The sequence below is a fragment of the Glycine max genome, chromosome 18, assembly GCF_000004515.6.
Source record: "Glycine max cultivar Williams 82 chromosome 18, Glycine_max_v4.0, whole genome shotgun sequence".
Taxonomy (NCBI): Eukaryota; Viridiplantae; Streptophyta; class Magnoliopsida; order Fabales; family Fabaceae; genus Glycine; species Glycine max.
In genome coordinates this window covers 54,345,146-54,360,637 of record NC_038254.2, presented here as the reverse complement: position 1 = coordinate 54,360,637, position 15,492 = coordinate 54,345,146, and the positions used below count along the sequence as shown (strand labels likewise).

Genomic DNA, 15,492 nt, shown 5'->3' with positions numbered 1-15,492 from the left:
TCCTCACAAACTTGATCATTGACAACAATTTCTAAGCATTCCCATCATGGCCCATGAAAAGTGTTAGTGACTTAGTCTGAGCACACGCAGCAACGGTGAAATTGTTACACTCAATATTCTTCAAAGTTGACTCAAAGTCAAGAAATGCTGTAACAAATGTTGTGGAATTCCATGTTAATGACTGTTGTAGGTGAAGCCTGGGTGTGAGAATAAAAGAGTGGCCAACTTGTATGTTTGACACACAACACACTAAAACTTCAGTTTCTCATTTATCCCAAAAACAGAATTTTCATTCTCTCTCCTAAAAAACTACCCATTAACTTATGTTAGTCACACAACACACTAAAAGTTCAGTTTCTTATAACCCATTAACTAGTTAGCTCATAGCCGAATTTAAATATTTTCTTCTGCAGAAAACAATGCAGCTTTTTGTTTTCAATTTCTATGGAACCACCTTTCTTGTTATTTACGGTATGGTTTTTATTATGGGGATTGTATTGGAATTAGGAGCCGCCCCTGCTCCTGCACCTGCACCATTGCTGCCTCCATCGGAAGCAAATGCTATACTCAAAAGTGGATGGTGGAATCTATCACAGTTAGATTCACACAATATCTGTTCATGGTGTGGTATAGGTTGCAACGTCGCTGGAAGTATAACTGTCATCGGATGTCCATGTTATACACCGGGTACACCGGGGATTCGATTAGCAACACTAAACCTCTCTGTTTTCAAGAATTTAGAAATGCTTGATGTCTCAAACTGTGGACTACAAGGGACTATCCCATCTGATATTGGTAATCTCCCTAAACTCACTTATCTTGATTTGTCCGATAATTCTCTTCATGGTGAAATACCTCCTTCATTGGCAAATCTTACCCAATTAGAGTTCCTAATCATCTCTCACAACAAATTTCAAGGCCCCATTCCTCGTGAGTTGTTATTTCTAAGAAATCTAACTCGGTTAGATTTGTCCAATAATTCTCTTCATGGTGAAATACCTCCTTCATTGGCAAATCTTACCCAATTAGAGAGCCTAATCATATCTCACAACAAGTTTCAAGGCTCAATTCCTGAGTTGTCGTTTCCAAAATATCTTACTGTCTTAGATTTGTCCTATAATTTGCTTAATGGTGAGATACCTTCCGCACTGGCAAATCTTATCCAATTAGAGAGCCTAATCCTTTCTAACAACAAATTTCAAGGCCCCATTCCTGGTGAGTTGTTGTTTCTAAAAAATCTTGCTTGGTTAGATTTGTCCTATAATTCACTTGATGGTGAGATACCTCCTGCACTGGCAAATCTTACCCAGCTAGAGAACCTAGACCTTTCAAACAACAAATTTCAAGGCCCCATTCCTGGTGAGTTGTTGTTTCTACAAGATCTTAATTGGTTAGATTTGTCCTATAATTCACTTGATGATGAGATACCTCCTGCACTGATAAATCTTACCCAGTTAGAGAGGCTAGACCTTTCAAACAACAAATTTCAAGGCCCCATTCCAGCGGAGCTTGGACATTTGCATCATGTCAGCGTGAACCTTTCATTCAATAATTTGAAGGGTCCCATTCCATATGGTTTAAGTGAGATTCAGCTAATAGGGAACAAGGATGTATGTAGCGATGATTCCTATTACATAGATAAATATCAATTCAAGCGTTGTTCTGCCCAAGACAACAAAGTAAGGCTCAATCAGCAGCTGGTCATAGTTCTCCCTATCCTCATTTTTCTAATCATGCTCTTCTTACTACTCGTGTGTCTGAGGCACACTCGCATTGCAACTAAGAACAAACATGCAAACACAACGGCAGCCACTAAGAATGGGGACTTATTCTGTATATGGAATTATGATGGAAACATAGCCTATGAAGACATCATTAGAGCAACCCAAGACTTTGACATGAGATATTGTATTGGAACAGGTGCCTATGGGAGCGTTTATAGGGCACAATTACCAAGTGGCAAGATTGTTGCCGTGAAAAAACTCCACGGATTTGAAGCAGAGGTGGCAGCTTTTGATGAGAGTTTCAGAAATGAGGTCAAAGTATTGTCAGAAATAAAGCATCGACATATTGTGAAGCTCCATGGATTCTGCTTGCACAGAAGAATCATGTTTTTGATATATGAGTACATGGAGAGAGGCAGCTTGTTTTCAGTGTTGTTTGATGATGTGGAAGCCATGGAATTGGATTGGAAAAAGAGGGTTAACATTGTGAAAGGCACTGCACATGCTCTGTCCTATCTTCATCATGACTTCACTCCTCCAATTGTGCATAGAGACATATCAGCCAGCAATGTCTTGCTTAACTCAGACTGGGAGCCCAGTGTTTCAGACTTTGGCACAGCCCGATTCCTTAGCTCTGATTCATCCCATCGAACTATGGTTGCTGGAACCATTGGGTACATAGCCCCAGGTAAATTGTTCATATCTTTATTTTTGGTTCATTTCTCTTGTTCGTGATTTGATGCAGATAATGACTAAACAATACATTTAATAACAGGCAAATGGACTTGTTTCTTACACTGAGTTTATAAAAATTGTAGATTTTAATGTTGTTACTTTTCAACTACTCTCCTTCTGATCTTTGAATCTGTTGGTGTTAATGTTGTAAATGTAGAGCTTGCATATAGTATGGTTGTGAGTGAAAGGTGTGATGTGTACAGCTTTGGAGTGGTGGCACTCGAAACTTTGGTGGGATCGCATCCTAAGGAAATACTCTCATCACTTCAATCAGCATCTACTGAGAATGGCATCACATTATGTGAAATATTGGACCAACGCCTCCCACAGGCAACAATGTCAGTTTTAATGGAAATAGTTAGTGTTGCCATAGTTGCATTTGCGTGCTTAAATGCCAATCCTTGCTCTCGCCCAACAATGAAATCGGTCTCTCAATGTTTTCTTACTCAGCTTACACCATTAGACATTCCTTTGCGTGAGATTTCATTGCAGCAGCTCATGAGTCAAGAACTCAGGCATTATTTAAATTTGTGAACTCCTGAAAGTGAAACTTCTAGTTAATAATCACCCACGTGAAATAAAATATAAAGTTTGTAAAAAAAACAGTATCAATATATATGTACACGTATACACTGCAGTGTGAAAAAAAATAATAAAAAAAATAAAAAGAACAAGATTGAAAGGCCAACATATCTGGTATAAACAAAATCACCACCACACAATTTTTATGCTAATTATAAGGAATTCTAATTCCTAAGGTACACACCTAACACAGGAACACATCAATTCTACAATAAACTCGCAACAGAACACCCATTGGTTCATCAAACACACTCAATCCAAGATTAAACATGAAAACATAATTAAATTCATAAACACCCCAAAATAACCCAAAAATTGACCCTCTAGGGATCCCTACACATGTTCATTCTAATTCCCAAGCGTGAGTAACTCATCCCTTACCTCGAGGTAGTCGCTTAAATGTTCTCTGTTAGCAATGGTGTCGTCTCTGGTGATCTCTAGAGCTCCTCCTCTGGTTGCTATGTTAGGGTTCTTGTGCGTCAGAAAAGAAAAAGGAGCAGAAGTGTTTTGTAAAAAGTTGCTCGTTAACATTTGACTTATATAGTGAGAATTTATGACCTAATAATTATTTATTTATTTTACTTATTTATTTATTTATTAATTTATTAATTACTTATTGAAAGTTACGGCTGTTACAATTTCCATTCAGTAATAGGACATGCTCAGTGCCAACAATGTCTAAGCTTTCCCATTCATGGAACGTATTAGTCTAAGCAGAGGCAACCACAAAGAAATGCTTGCATTGATCAATTCTTCAAAGTTGACTCAAAGTCAAGCAATGCCGTGAAAAATGCATTAGGACCCTCAATGGGGCAAAGCATGGAATTCAATGTTTTTGGCTGATGTAGTAAAGCTGGGGAGTGACAATAAAAGACTGAGAATCCACTTGTTCACATATAAAGCTAAACTTTGTTGGACATTTTAGTGTAATTGATCTCTTTATTATGTTAAAATAAGAGTGCACGCTTGTTTTAATGTAATAACGAGATGTTCGGTTTAGGCAAAAGGTTGGAAGTTACATGGAAGTTACTAACTTCCATCAACGGTTGGAAGTTACATGAAAGTTACTAAAACTTCCATTAACGGCAATTTTTTAAAAATAAATAACTTCCATCAACCGCCAAAAACCACCTGTTCTTTGATTATAAATAATCATCCTGGTTCAGAAAGCATAACATGTGAAAAACATACAAGACCAAAACAAAACTCTTGAATTATAATCTTCTGATTTTATCCGATTGAACAATTTTGGTTGAACCCCGAAATTTGATTCAATCTGAAAGTGTTTATACACGACTTCAGATTTATCCAGGATTATCTCGATTTTCAAAATTAACCAACAAAAGATTGAATCAAATCTTTCGAGATGACGAACGATAGTTCGAAGATGACAAGCAAGTTTGCGAAGTTGGACAAGTTTGAAGGGCAGGATTTCAGAAGATGGCAGAAGAAGATGCACTTTCTCTTGACAACATTGAATGTGGTGTATGTGCTGAGTACACCGATGCCGGTGTATATGGAAGGCGAAACTCTGGATCAAACAAGGAAGCGTTCGAAATGGGAGAACGACGATTACATTTGTCGTGGACACATTCTGAACGGTATGTCTGACTCTCTCTTTGATATTTATCAAAATGTTGAGTCTGCTAAGGAATTATGGGACTCTCTTGAATCCAAGTATATGGCAGAAGATGCCTCAAGTAACAAATTCTTAGTTAGTAATTTCTTTAATTACAAAATGATTGATTCGAGGCCTATTATGGAGCAATATAATGAACTGCTGCGGATTTTGGGTCAGTTTACTCAACATGATTTGAAAATGGATGAATCCATTGCAATTTCATATATAATTGATAAACTGCCTTCTTCTTGGAAAGACTTCAAGCATACCTTGAAACATAAGAAGGAAGAGTTGACTCTGGTTCAACTCGGTAGTCATTTCATGATTGAGGAGTCGCTGAGGGCTCAGGAAATTGACAAAGTCAATGATAAAACCGTAGCAGGTTCCTCTTCCGTTAATATGGTAGAGGAAAGTGGAACAGTTAAGCAAAATTACAATGCTAAAGGTAACAAACGAAAATTTCAAGGAAATAAGAACAAAGGTCCAAACAAACAGACAAAATTGTCATGTTGGAAGTGTGGGAAACCTGGTCATTTAAAGAGGGATTGCCGAGTGTTCAAAGGAAAGAACAAGGCTGGTCCAAGTGGGTCTAATGATCCTGAAAAGCAACAAGGTCAGATTGTAGTGAATAATTTTAATTCGAATACGAATTCAAATTATGTATCACTAATATCTGATGCATTCTATGTGCAGGATGATGACGTTGCTTGGTGGTTTGATTCGGGAGCAACAAGCCATGTGTGCAAAGATCGTCGTTGGTTCAAGGAATTTAGACCAATCGATGATGGCTCTATTGTGAAAATGGGCAATGTTGCAACTGAACCAATCCTAGGATTAGGTTGTGTGAATTTAGTTTTTACTTCCGGAAAAAGTTTGTATTTGGATAATGTCTTATTTGTACCTGGTATTCGTAAGAACTTATTGTCTGGTATGGTTTTAAATAATTGTGGTTTCAAGCAAGTACTTGAAAGTGACAAGTACATCTTGTCAAGACATGGTTCGTTTGTTGGATTTGGTTATCGTTGTAATGGAATGTTTAAATTAAACATTGATGTTCCTTTTGTTCATGAATCTGTTTGTATGGCCTCGTGTAGTTCTATAACTAATATGACAAAATCAGAAATTTGGCATGCTAGATTAGGACATGTTCATTACAAAAGATTAAAAGATATGTCAAAAACAAGTATGATTCCTCCTTTTGATATGAACATTGAAAAATGCAAAACTTGCATGTTGACCAAGATCACTAGGAAACCTTTTAAGGATGTTAAAAGTGAGACTAAAGTCTTAGACCTTATTCATAGTGATTTGTGTGATTTGCATGCTACTCCATCATTAGGTCATAAAAAATATATTGTTACTTTTATTGATGATGCATCAAGGTATTGTTATGTATATTTATTAAATACAAAAGATGAAGCTCTTGATAAATTTAAAATTTATAAGAAAGAGGTAGAACTTCATCAAAATTGGCTAATCAAAACTCTTCGTACGGATAGGGGAGGTGAGTATTATGATCCGGTTTATTTTCAATCTACTGGAATAATACATCAAACTACAGCTCCTTATACACCACAACAGAATGGTGTAGCCGAAAGGAAGAATAGAACCTTGAAAGAAATGGTGAATTCCATGTTATCCTATTCGGGTTTAAGTGAAGGATTTTGGGGTGAGGCTATGTTGACAGCCTGTTACTTGTTGAACCGAATTCCTAACAAAAGGAATAAGGTTACCCCATATGAACTTTGGCACAAAAAGACACCAAATTTGAGTTATCTCAAAATTTGGGGATGTAGGGCTGTAGTCAGGCTTACAGAACCTAAAAGGAAAACCATAGGTGAAAGAGGTATAGATTGCATATTTATTGGATATGCTGAACATTCTAAAGTATATAGATTCTATGTGCTAGAATCTAATGATTCTATTGCTGTGAACTCGGTTATAGAGTCACGGGATGCTATCTTTGATGAACAAAGGTTTACATCTATACCTAGGCCAAAGGACATGAATTCCATGTCGAAAGTCTCAGTTAATATTGAGGATATACCTTCAACTAGTACTGAAACTAGAAAGAGTACGAGAGTAAGAAAGGCTAAGTCATTTGGTGATGACTTTCAACTCTATTTGGTTGAAGGGTCAAGGAATGATATTGAATTTCAATATCAATATTGCCTTAATGTTGAGGAAGACCCAAAGACTTTTAGTGAAGCAATGGCTTCAAGGGATGCTATATTCTGGAAAGAAGCAATCCAAAGTGAGATGGATTCCATCATGCAAAATAATACCTGGAAATTGGTTGACTTACCTCCTGGATGTAAGCCATTAGGATGTAAGATGATCTTTAGGAGAAAGATGAAAGTGGATGGTACTGTTGACAAGTACAAAGCTAGATTGGTTATCCAAGGCTTTAGGCAAAAGGAGGGTATTGATTTTTTTTGATACATATGCTCCTGTTGCTAGGATATCCACTATTAGACTGTTGTTAGCACTTGCTGCTATCCACAATCTGATGATTCACCAAATGGATGTGAAAACTGCATTCTTAAATGGTGAATTGGATGAAGAGATATACATGAAACAACTTGAAGGGTTTGTTATGCCAGGAAATGAAAATAAGGTGTGTAAACTGATGAAATCTCTTTATGGCTTGAAACAAGCGCCTAAGCAATGGCATCAAAAATTTGATGAGGTTGTGTTGTCTAGTGGTTTTGTTATAAACCAAGCAGATAAATGTCTATACAGCAAGTTTGATACTCATGGCAAAGGAGTTATCATTTGTCTGTATGTAGACGACATGTTGATCTTTGGTACCGACCAAGATCAAGTTGATGAAACTAAGGCATTTTTGTCTTCTAAGTTTGATATGAAAGATATGGGGGAGGCGGATGTGATCTTAGGAATAAAGATCAAACGTGGAAACAATGGTATTTCCATCTCTCAATCACATTATATTGAGAAGATATTGGAGAAATTTAATTTTAAAGATTGTTCTCCGGTAAGTACTCCCATTGATCCTAACCTGAAGCTATTACCTAATAAAGGTGTAGCAGTGTCTCAACTTGAATACTCAAGGGCGATAGGATCACTCATGTATGCAATGATTAGTACTAGGCCTGATATAGCTTATGCTGTTGCTAAACTCAGTAGGTTTACAAGTAATCCTAGTTCTCATCATTGGCAAGCTATGAATAGAGTATTCAAGTACTTAAAGGGAACTATTGACTATGGTTTGACATATACTGGATTTCCTTCGGTTATTGAAGGTTACTCTGATGCAAGTTGGATAACCAATATGGAGGATTATTCATCCACAAGTGGTTGGGTATTCCTCCTTGGAGGAGGTGCTATCTCTTGGGCATCCAAGAAACAGACCTGCATTACAAATTCAACAATGGAATCTGAATTTGTAGCTTTAGCAGCAGCTGGTAAAGAAGCTGAGTGGCTAAGAAATCTAATCTATGAGATTCCATTGTGGCCCAAACCTATACCTCCCATGTCTATCAGGTGTGATAGTCAGGCAACTTTGGCTAAGGCATATAGTCAAGTGTATAATGGGAAGTCTAGACACTTGGGTGTTAGACACAACATGGTTCGGGAGTTAATCATGCATGGTGTGATATCAGTGGAGTTTGTGAGAACTCAGCATAATTTGGCCGATCATTTAACCAAAGGGTTAAGTAGAGATCTCGTAAAAAGGTCGGCTGTGGGATTAGGATTAAAGTCCATCTGAAATCTCTTATGTTAAGATACCCAATTCCCATCTAATATGACATTAGGTGCTGAATTCAATGTGGAAAGCTTAACATGTAGAGATTGGAACACATCATCGAAAGTATCCCAAAAGGTATGTGTTCGGTTCTGCAAGTTAAGGAGGTTGAAGTATAACTTCTCAATGGTTCTTTTGAAAAATTGCATTTGCAGGTGCAAGAAAGAAAAGGACTACCTATATAAGCATGAAGTTTAGCCGCTTCAAGAAGCTGGGACTTGGCTTTGATATGCTTATGAAGGATAGGGACACAGGCTAGTAAAACTAGTGTCGAGCAAGAGTAATGTTATAAACTATTGTGCAGATTATCTTCATGTATTCATTATGAATAGAAAGGGTTCAATCCTTAGTGACACCCTGATATTCGAATATTTGAAACGTGTAATTTGCTAAGATGAAATTCAATCGTCACGATATTTCATCTATGCAGTAGTTTGTGGTATGTTATGACTTTGGTGATTTGATCGGTAATTACACTAAAATGGGGGAGGTTTGTTGGACATTTTAGTGTAATTGATCTCTTTATTATGTTAAAATAAGAGTGCACGCTTGTTTTAATGTAATAACGAGATGTTCGGTTTAGGCAAAAGGTTGGAAGTTACATGGAAGTTACTAACTTCCATCAACGGTTGGAAGTTACATGAAAGTTACTAAAACTTCCATTAACGGCAATTTTTTAAAAATAAATAACTTCCATCAACCGCCAAAAACCACCTGTTCTTTGATTATAAATAATCATCCTGGTTCAGAAAGCATAACATGTGAAAAACATACAAGACCAAAACAAAACTCTTGAATTATAATCTTCTGATTTTATCCGATTGAACAATTTTGGTTGAACCCCGAAATTTGAATCAATCTGAAAGTGTTTATACACGACTTCAGATTTATCCAGGATTATCTCGATTTTCAAAATTAACCAACAAACTTTCTAGTGGCCCCTCCCACTATGGTTAAGAATAATCCCAAAATGACAATGATGTCCTCGCAGAAGTGACAACAATTTCTAAGCACTCCCCATCATGGTTCATGGAACGTGTTAAATAGTCTAAAGTCTAAGCACACGCAGCAATGGAGAAATGGGGCAAAGCCTGTTTATGCTTGTCGTAGTCAAGCTGGAGTATGAGGATGAAAGATTGATCAACTAGCATGCACGTTATTTAGTTAAATTAATACTACGTGCATAATATCATTAGTTATCTCATTATTCAGATTATTATTTATTTATATTGATATTTTTTAAAAACAATTAAAAGGTATAAGTAAAAATAAATTTCAAATTGCCTAAATAATATTCAACGCAATTCATGTTCAGCATTCAAATAATAATCCTTTGTAAAACATAGAGATGTTGATAATCGTGTTTAAGAGATGCAGTCTTGTTCATAAACTTGAGGTGGCTCCTCCGGTTGTTCAAATATAAAGCTAAACCCAAAATGACAATGCTGTCCTCACAGACTTGATCAGTGACAACAATTTCCAAGCATTCCCATCATGACCCATGAAAAGTGTTAGTGACTTAGTCTAAGCACACGCAGTAACGGTGAAATTGTTACATTCAATATTCTTCAAAGTTGACTCAAAGTCAAGCAATGCCGTGAAAAATGCATAGGACCCTCAATGGGGCAAAGCATGGAATTCTATGATTTTGGGTGATGTAGTAAAGCTGGGGAGTGACAATAAAAGAGTGACCAACTAGCATGTAAGCCACAGTCACAGAACATAAAAAAAAAAGTTCATTTTCTCTTAAATCTCAGAAACAAACTTGTTAATTATCTCTCTAAAATACTATTAACTGCTTAGCTCATAACTCAGTTTGAATATTTTCGTCCGCAAAGGATGAAGTTTTTTGTTATTTGCAGTGTGGTTATTATGGGGATAACATTGGACTTAGAAGCCGTGCCTACACCGTCGCAGCTTCATTTGGAAGATAATGCTATACTCAACAGTGGATGGTGGAATACATCTGAGTCAGAAGATTCACACGATATCTGTTCATGGTATGGTATATCTTGCAACGATGTTGGAAGCATAACTAGAATCAAATATCAATTTTATACACCAACAGGGATTCCATTAGCAACACTAAACCTCTCCGTTTTCAAGAATTTAGAATGGTTTGAGGTCGCAGGCAGTGGATTACAAGGGACTATACCACCTGATATTGGTAATCTCCCTAAACTCACTCATCTCGATTTGTCCTATAATTCACTTGATGGTGAGATACCTCCTGCACTGGCAAATCTTTCCCAATTAGAGAGACTAGACCTTTCAAAAAATGAACTTCAAGGCTCCATTCCTCCTGAGTTGTTGTTTCTAAAAAGTCTTACTTGGTTAGATTTGTCCTATAATTCACTTAATGGTGAAATACCTCCGGCATTGGCAAATCTTACCTAATTAGAGAGGCTAGACCTTACAAAAAACAAATTTTAAGGCTCCATTCCTCCTGAGTTGTTGTTTCTAAAAAGTCTTACTAGGTTATATTTGTCAAATAATTCACTTGATGGTGAAATACCTCCTGCACTGACAAATCTTACCCAGTTAAAGACTCTAGGACTTTCAAGCAACAAATTTTAAGGCTCCATTCCTCCTGAGTTGTTGTTTATAAAAAGTCTTACTTGGTTAGATTTGTCCAATAATTTACTTGATGGTGAGATACCTCCTGCACTGACAAATCTTACCCAGTTAGAGATTCTAGGTCTTTCAAACAACAAATTTCAAGGCTCCATTCCTTCTGAGTTGTTGTTTCTAAAAAATCTTATTGTCTTAGATTTGTCCTATAATTCACTTGATGGTGAGATACCTCCTGCACGGGCAAATCTTACCCTGTTAGAGAGACTAGACCTTTCTCACAACAAATTTCAAGGCCCCATTCCTGGTGAGTTGTTGTTTCTAAAAAATCTTACTTGGTTAGATTTGTCCTATAATTTACTTGATGGTGAGATACCTCCTGCACTGGCAAATCTTACCCAGTTAGAGATGCTAGACCTTTCAAACAACAAATTTCAAGGTCCCATTCCTCGTGAGTTGTTGTTTCTAAAAAATCTTACTTGGTTAGATTTATCCTATAATTCACTTGATGGTGAGATACCTCCTGCACTGACAAATCTTACCCAATTAAAGAGCCTAACCATTTCTAATAATAAATTTCAAGGCCCCATTCCTGGTGAGTTGTTGTTTCTAAAAAATCTTACTTGGTTAGATTTGTCATATAATTCACTTGATGGTGAGATACCTCCTACACTGACAATTCTTACCCAATTAGAGAGCCTAATCATATCTCACAACAACATTCAAGGTTCAATTCCGCAGAATTTTGTTTTCTTGAAAAGGCTTACTTCGTTAGATCTATCAGCCAACAAAATCAGTGGGATCTTGCCCTTGTCACTGACAAATTTCCCTAGTTTAGAATTACTTAACATTTCCCACAATCTACTTTCTGGTTCCTTAGAACCCTTGTCAAAAGGAAACCATGCACAGCTAACTTCTATTTACCTCAAAAACAACTCAATTAGTGGAAAAATTCCACCAGAGCTTGGATATTTGCCATCGTTAGATTCTCTGGATCTAAGCTACAATAATCTTACCGGAACAGTTCCTCTATCTGTGCTAGCGGTCGCTAACGTGGACCTTTCATTCAATATTTTGAAGGGTCCCTATCCAGCTGATTTAAGTGAGTTTCGGCTAATAGGGAACAAGGGTGTATGTAGCGAAGACGATTTCTATTACATAGATGAATATCAATTCAAGCATTGTTCTGCCCAAGACAACAAAGTAAAGCACAGGCACAATCAGCTGGTCATAGTTCTCCCTATCCTCTTTTTTCTAATCATGGCCTTCCTACGACTCGTGCGGCTAAGGCATATTCGCATTGCAACTAAGAACAAACATGCAAAGACAACTGCAGCCACTAAGAATGGGGACTTGTTCTGTATATGGAATTATGATGGAAACATAGCCTATGAAGACATCATTACAGCAACCCAGGACTTTGACATGAGATATTGTATTGGAACAGGTGCCTATGGGAGCGTTTATAGGGCACAATTACCAAGCGGCAAGATTGTTGCCGTGAAAAAACTCTACGGATTTGAAGCAGAGGTGGCAGCTTTTGATGAGAGTTTCAGAAATGAGGTCAAAGTATTATCAGAAATAAAGCATCGACATATTGTGAAGCTCCATGGATTCTGCTTGCACAGAAGAATCATGTTTTTGATATATGAGTACATGGAGAGAGGCAGCTTGTTTTCAGTGTTGTTTGATGATGTGGAAGCCATGGAATTGGATTGGAAAAAGAGGGTTAGCATTGTGAAAGGCACTGCACATGCTCTTTCCTATCTTCATCATGACTTCACTCCTCCAATTGTGCATAGAGACATATCAGCCAGCAATGTCTTGCTTAACTCAGACTGGGAGCCCAGTGTTTCAGACTTTGGCACAGCCCGATTCCTTAGCTCTGATTCATCCCATCGAACTATGGTTGCTGGAACCATTGGGTACATAGCCCCAGGTAAATTGTTCAAATCTTTATTTTTGGTTCATTTCTCTTGTTCGTGATTTGATGCAGATAATGACTAAACAATACATTTAATAACAGGCAAATGGACTTGTTTCTTACACTGAGTTTATAAAAAAATTAGATTTTAATGTTGTTACTTTTCAACTACTCTCCTTCTGATCTTTGAATCTGTTGGTGTTAATGTTGTAAATGTAGAGCTTGCATATAGTATGGTTGTGAGTGAAAGGTGTGATGTGTACAGCTTTGGAGTGGTGGCACTCGAAACTTTGGTGGGATCGCATCCTAAGGAAATACTCTCATCACTTCAATCAGCATCTACTGAGAATGGCATCACATTATGTGAAATATTGGACCAACGCCTCCCACAGGCAACAATGTCAGTTTTAATGGAAATAGTTAGTGTTGCCATAGTTGCATTTGCGTGCTTAAATGCCAATCCTTGCTCTCGCCCAACAATGAAATCGGTCTCTCAATGTTTTCTTACTCAGCTTACACCATTAGACATTCCTTTGCGTGAGATTTCATTGCAGCAGCTCATGAGTCAAGAACTCAGGCATTATTTAAATTTGTGAACTCCTGAAAGTGAAACTTCTAGTTGAAATTAGATGATGTCGGCTTTCAATAAAGTTTATCTAGTTGTTTATTCGGGTGAATTATTAGAAAACTTGGTGAAATTGTTTTTATGTTAACTTTGTTCTCGTGATATGCTTTGTATGGATTATGATACTTGTTTAATTTTGTAATTTAATGAAAATGAGGAATATGAGGTTTAACATAAAGAAATGATATATTTTAGTGATTTAGATAGTAGTAGCAAACTAGTAATATTTGTTTCTAATTAAGGTTGCCAAATGAAGTAGAAAAGTTTTATGACATACATATATTATATGAAAGTGGTCCAGTAAATCCACCATAGCAACCAATAAATTGAAGTAACACAGAAAGTGTAAAGGGATGAGTTAGTTTTTTTAGCTACTGTATGTTTGTTATCTTTTGTTATTTTCTGTAGAAATGGATCAATGAAAATCATTTCAATTAATCTACTGCTCTGATACCTTCCGAAAGAAACCATGAAAATATTTATGCGTACTAGTGCTCTGCGATTCAGGCATGGGTAGGCATCAAATTTGTGTCCTATCCTGGTGTGTGTGTGTTCTGTTTTTAGATTTTTAGTTTTTTGCATTTTTACTTTTACAGCTTTAATTTTTATTTCATCCTTACTTTTAATTATTTTAAGGGATTAAATGTAAAGATTGAAAAAAATAATAATGAATTAAAAATTAGTATAAAGTAGAAGTTAAAAGACTAAAAAAGTTTAACGATTAAAAACATAAAATACTACTGTGGACTAAAAGGTAATAATTAAACCTTATCATTTAAAAAAAGAGTGGAATCAATTTTGACCACTATTATCGTCTCTTATTCGTTTCTTATTTTTTTCCAGGAAATTGCTTAACTTTCTCATCCGACCTAGTGACTCCTCTCAGTGTTCTTAAGTTAAAATCCAAAAATGTCAAGGCAGTTGCTTGGGACACCCAACAACGTGGGTGAAAGGGCAAAAATGTCCTTCATCCTTTCATATAAAAGCGGCACAATGACTCGTCCGTACAAGTCACTGTACATTTCCGAAAATCACTTCTTCTTCTTCCTGCAAGAGAAACGACTTCTTCTTCTTCCGAGAATTCTTCTTCCTCGCTTCATTTCCGCATTGTCTCCTCTTCTTCTTCCTCGTTGTTGTGGCCTCTTCTTCTCCTGTCTTCGAGGTTAGTGAATATTCTTCCTCCTGTAGTGCTTGTTCTTCCTTACTGTTAGATATTGTGTATTGTTTTGTGTTTTGGTTTACATTGGTGCTGCTTGTTTTGTGTTTCGTGCATTGTTGTGTGTATTATTCTTCCTCCCTACCATGTTTGTCTGCTCCGTATGGATTTTTTTTATAATTTTTTTTTCTGTTAGTGAAAACCCATAATCCGTATGACCATACGCCAATCCGTATGTACATGAATTTTTTTTTTTTTTGCACTCATTTCCTTTTCTGACGACGGAAATCGATCAAAATTCATCGTATACACCTCACAAATGCACATACACCACCGGAGATCAAATACGCTTCCAAACCGTCCTTAACAGAAACAACTGACACTAAGTCACGGAAATTTTACAAAAATGAAAATTTGAACCTACTATTTACAACCAAAAATACCATAAAAGTACGTTTGGATAGAGAATTTTAACTGAAGAAAGTAATTTATCAGATAATTAGAATTTCTGTAATTTAGAATTCATTGTTTGGATGTTTTTTTATGAAAAATTTAAAATTTTGGAATTTTAAAACAGAATTTTAAACAACTAAAAATCTGGAATTTCAATTTCCTTCTAAAAGGTGAGGAATTGAAATTCTTTTCTTACAGACTTCTCCGTCTAAGCTCCTAAAATATCGATTGGGTGTGTGCATAGAGGAACACATATAACTAGCACATCAACCATATTTTTTATATTCATTTTTTTCATTCTCATAATTTTAATTTTTTTATCCAAACACAAAATT

General features: G+C 36.4%; 1 protein-coding gene and 1 pseudogene across 1 annotated transcript; both read left to right on the top strand.

Moving 5' to 3' along the window:
• The first annotated feature begins 220 nt into the window (after nucleotides 1-220).
• LOC100778268 (probable leucine-rich repeat receptor-like protein kinase At1g35710) lies at nucleotides 221-13,726 on the top strand. The gene is made up of 3 exons (XM_026126699.2): nucleotides 221-2,412; nucleotides 2,617-2,974; nucleotides 13,501-13,726. Exons 1-3 carry the CDS (start codon nucleotides 420-422, stop codon nucleotides 13,517-13,519), a joined length of 2,370 nt encoding a protein of 789 aa, XP_025982484.1. The 5' UTR covers nucleotides 221-419; the 3' UTR covers nucleotides 13,520-13,726.
• On the top strand, nucleotides 10,151-13,726 carry LOC100775243 (MDIS1-interacting receptor like kinase 2-like; annotated as a pseudogene).
• Nucleotides 13,727-15,492: the final 1,766 nt, after the last annotated feature.

Excerpts from the sequence above, each read along its gene's own strand:
- LOC100778268 (XM_026126699.2), top strand. The coding sequence starts at position 420 with ATGCAGCTTTTTGTTTTCAATTTCTATGGAACCACCTTTCTTGTTATT. Across the intron at positions 2,413-2,616 it reads CATTGGGTACATAGCCCCAG|AGCTTGCATATAGTATGGTT; the intron begins GTAAATTGTTCA and ends TTGTAAATGTAG.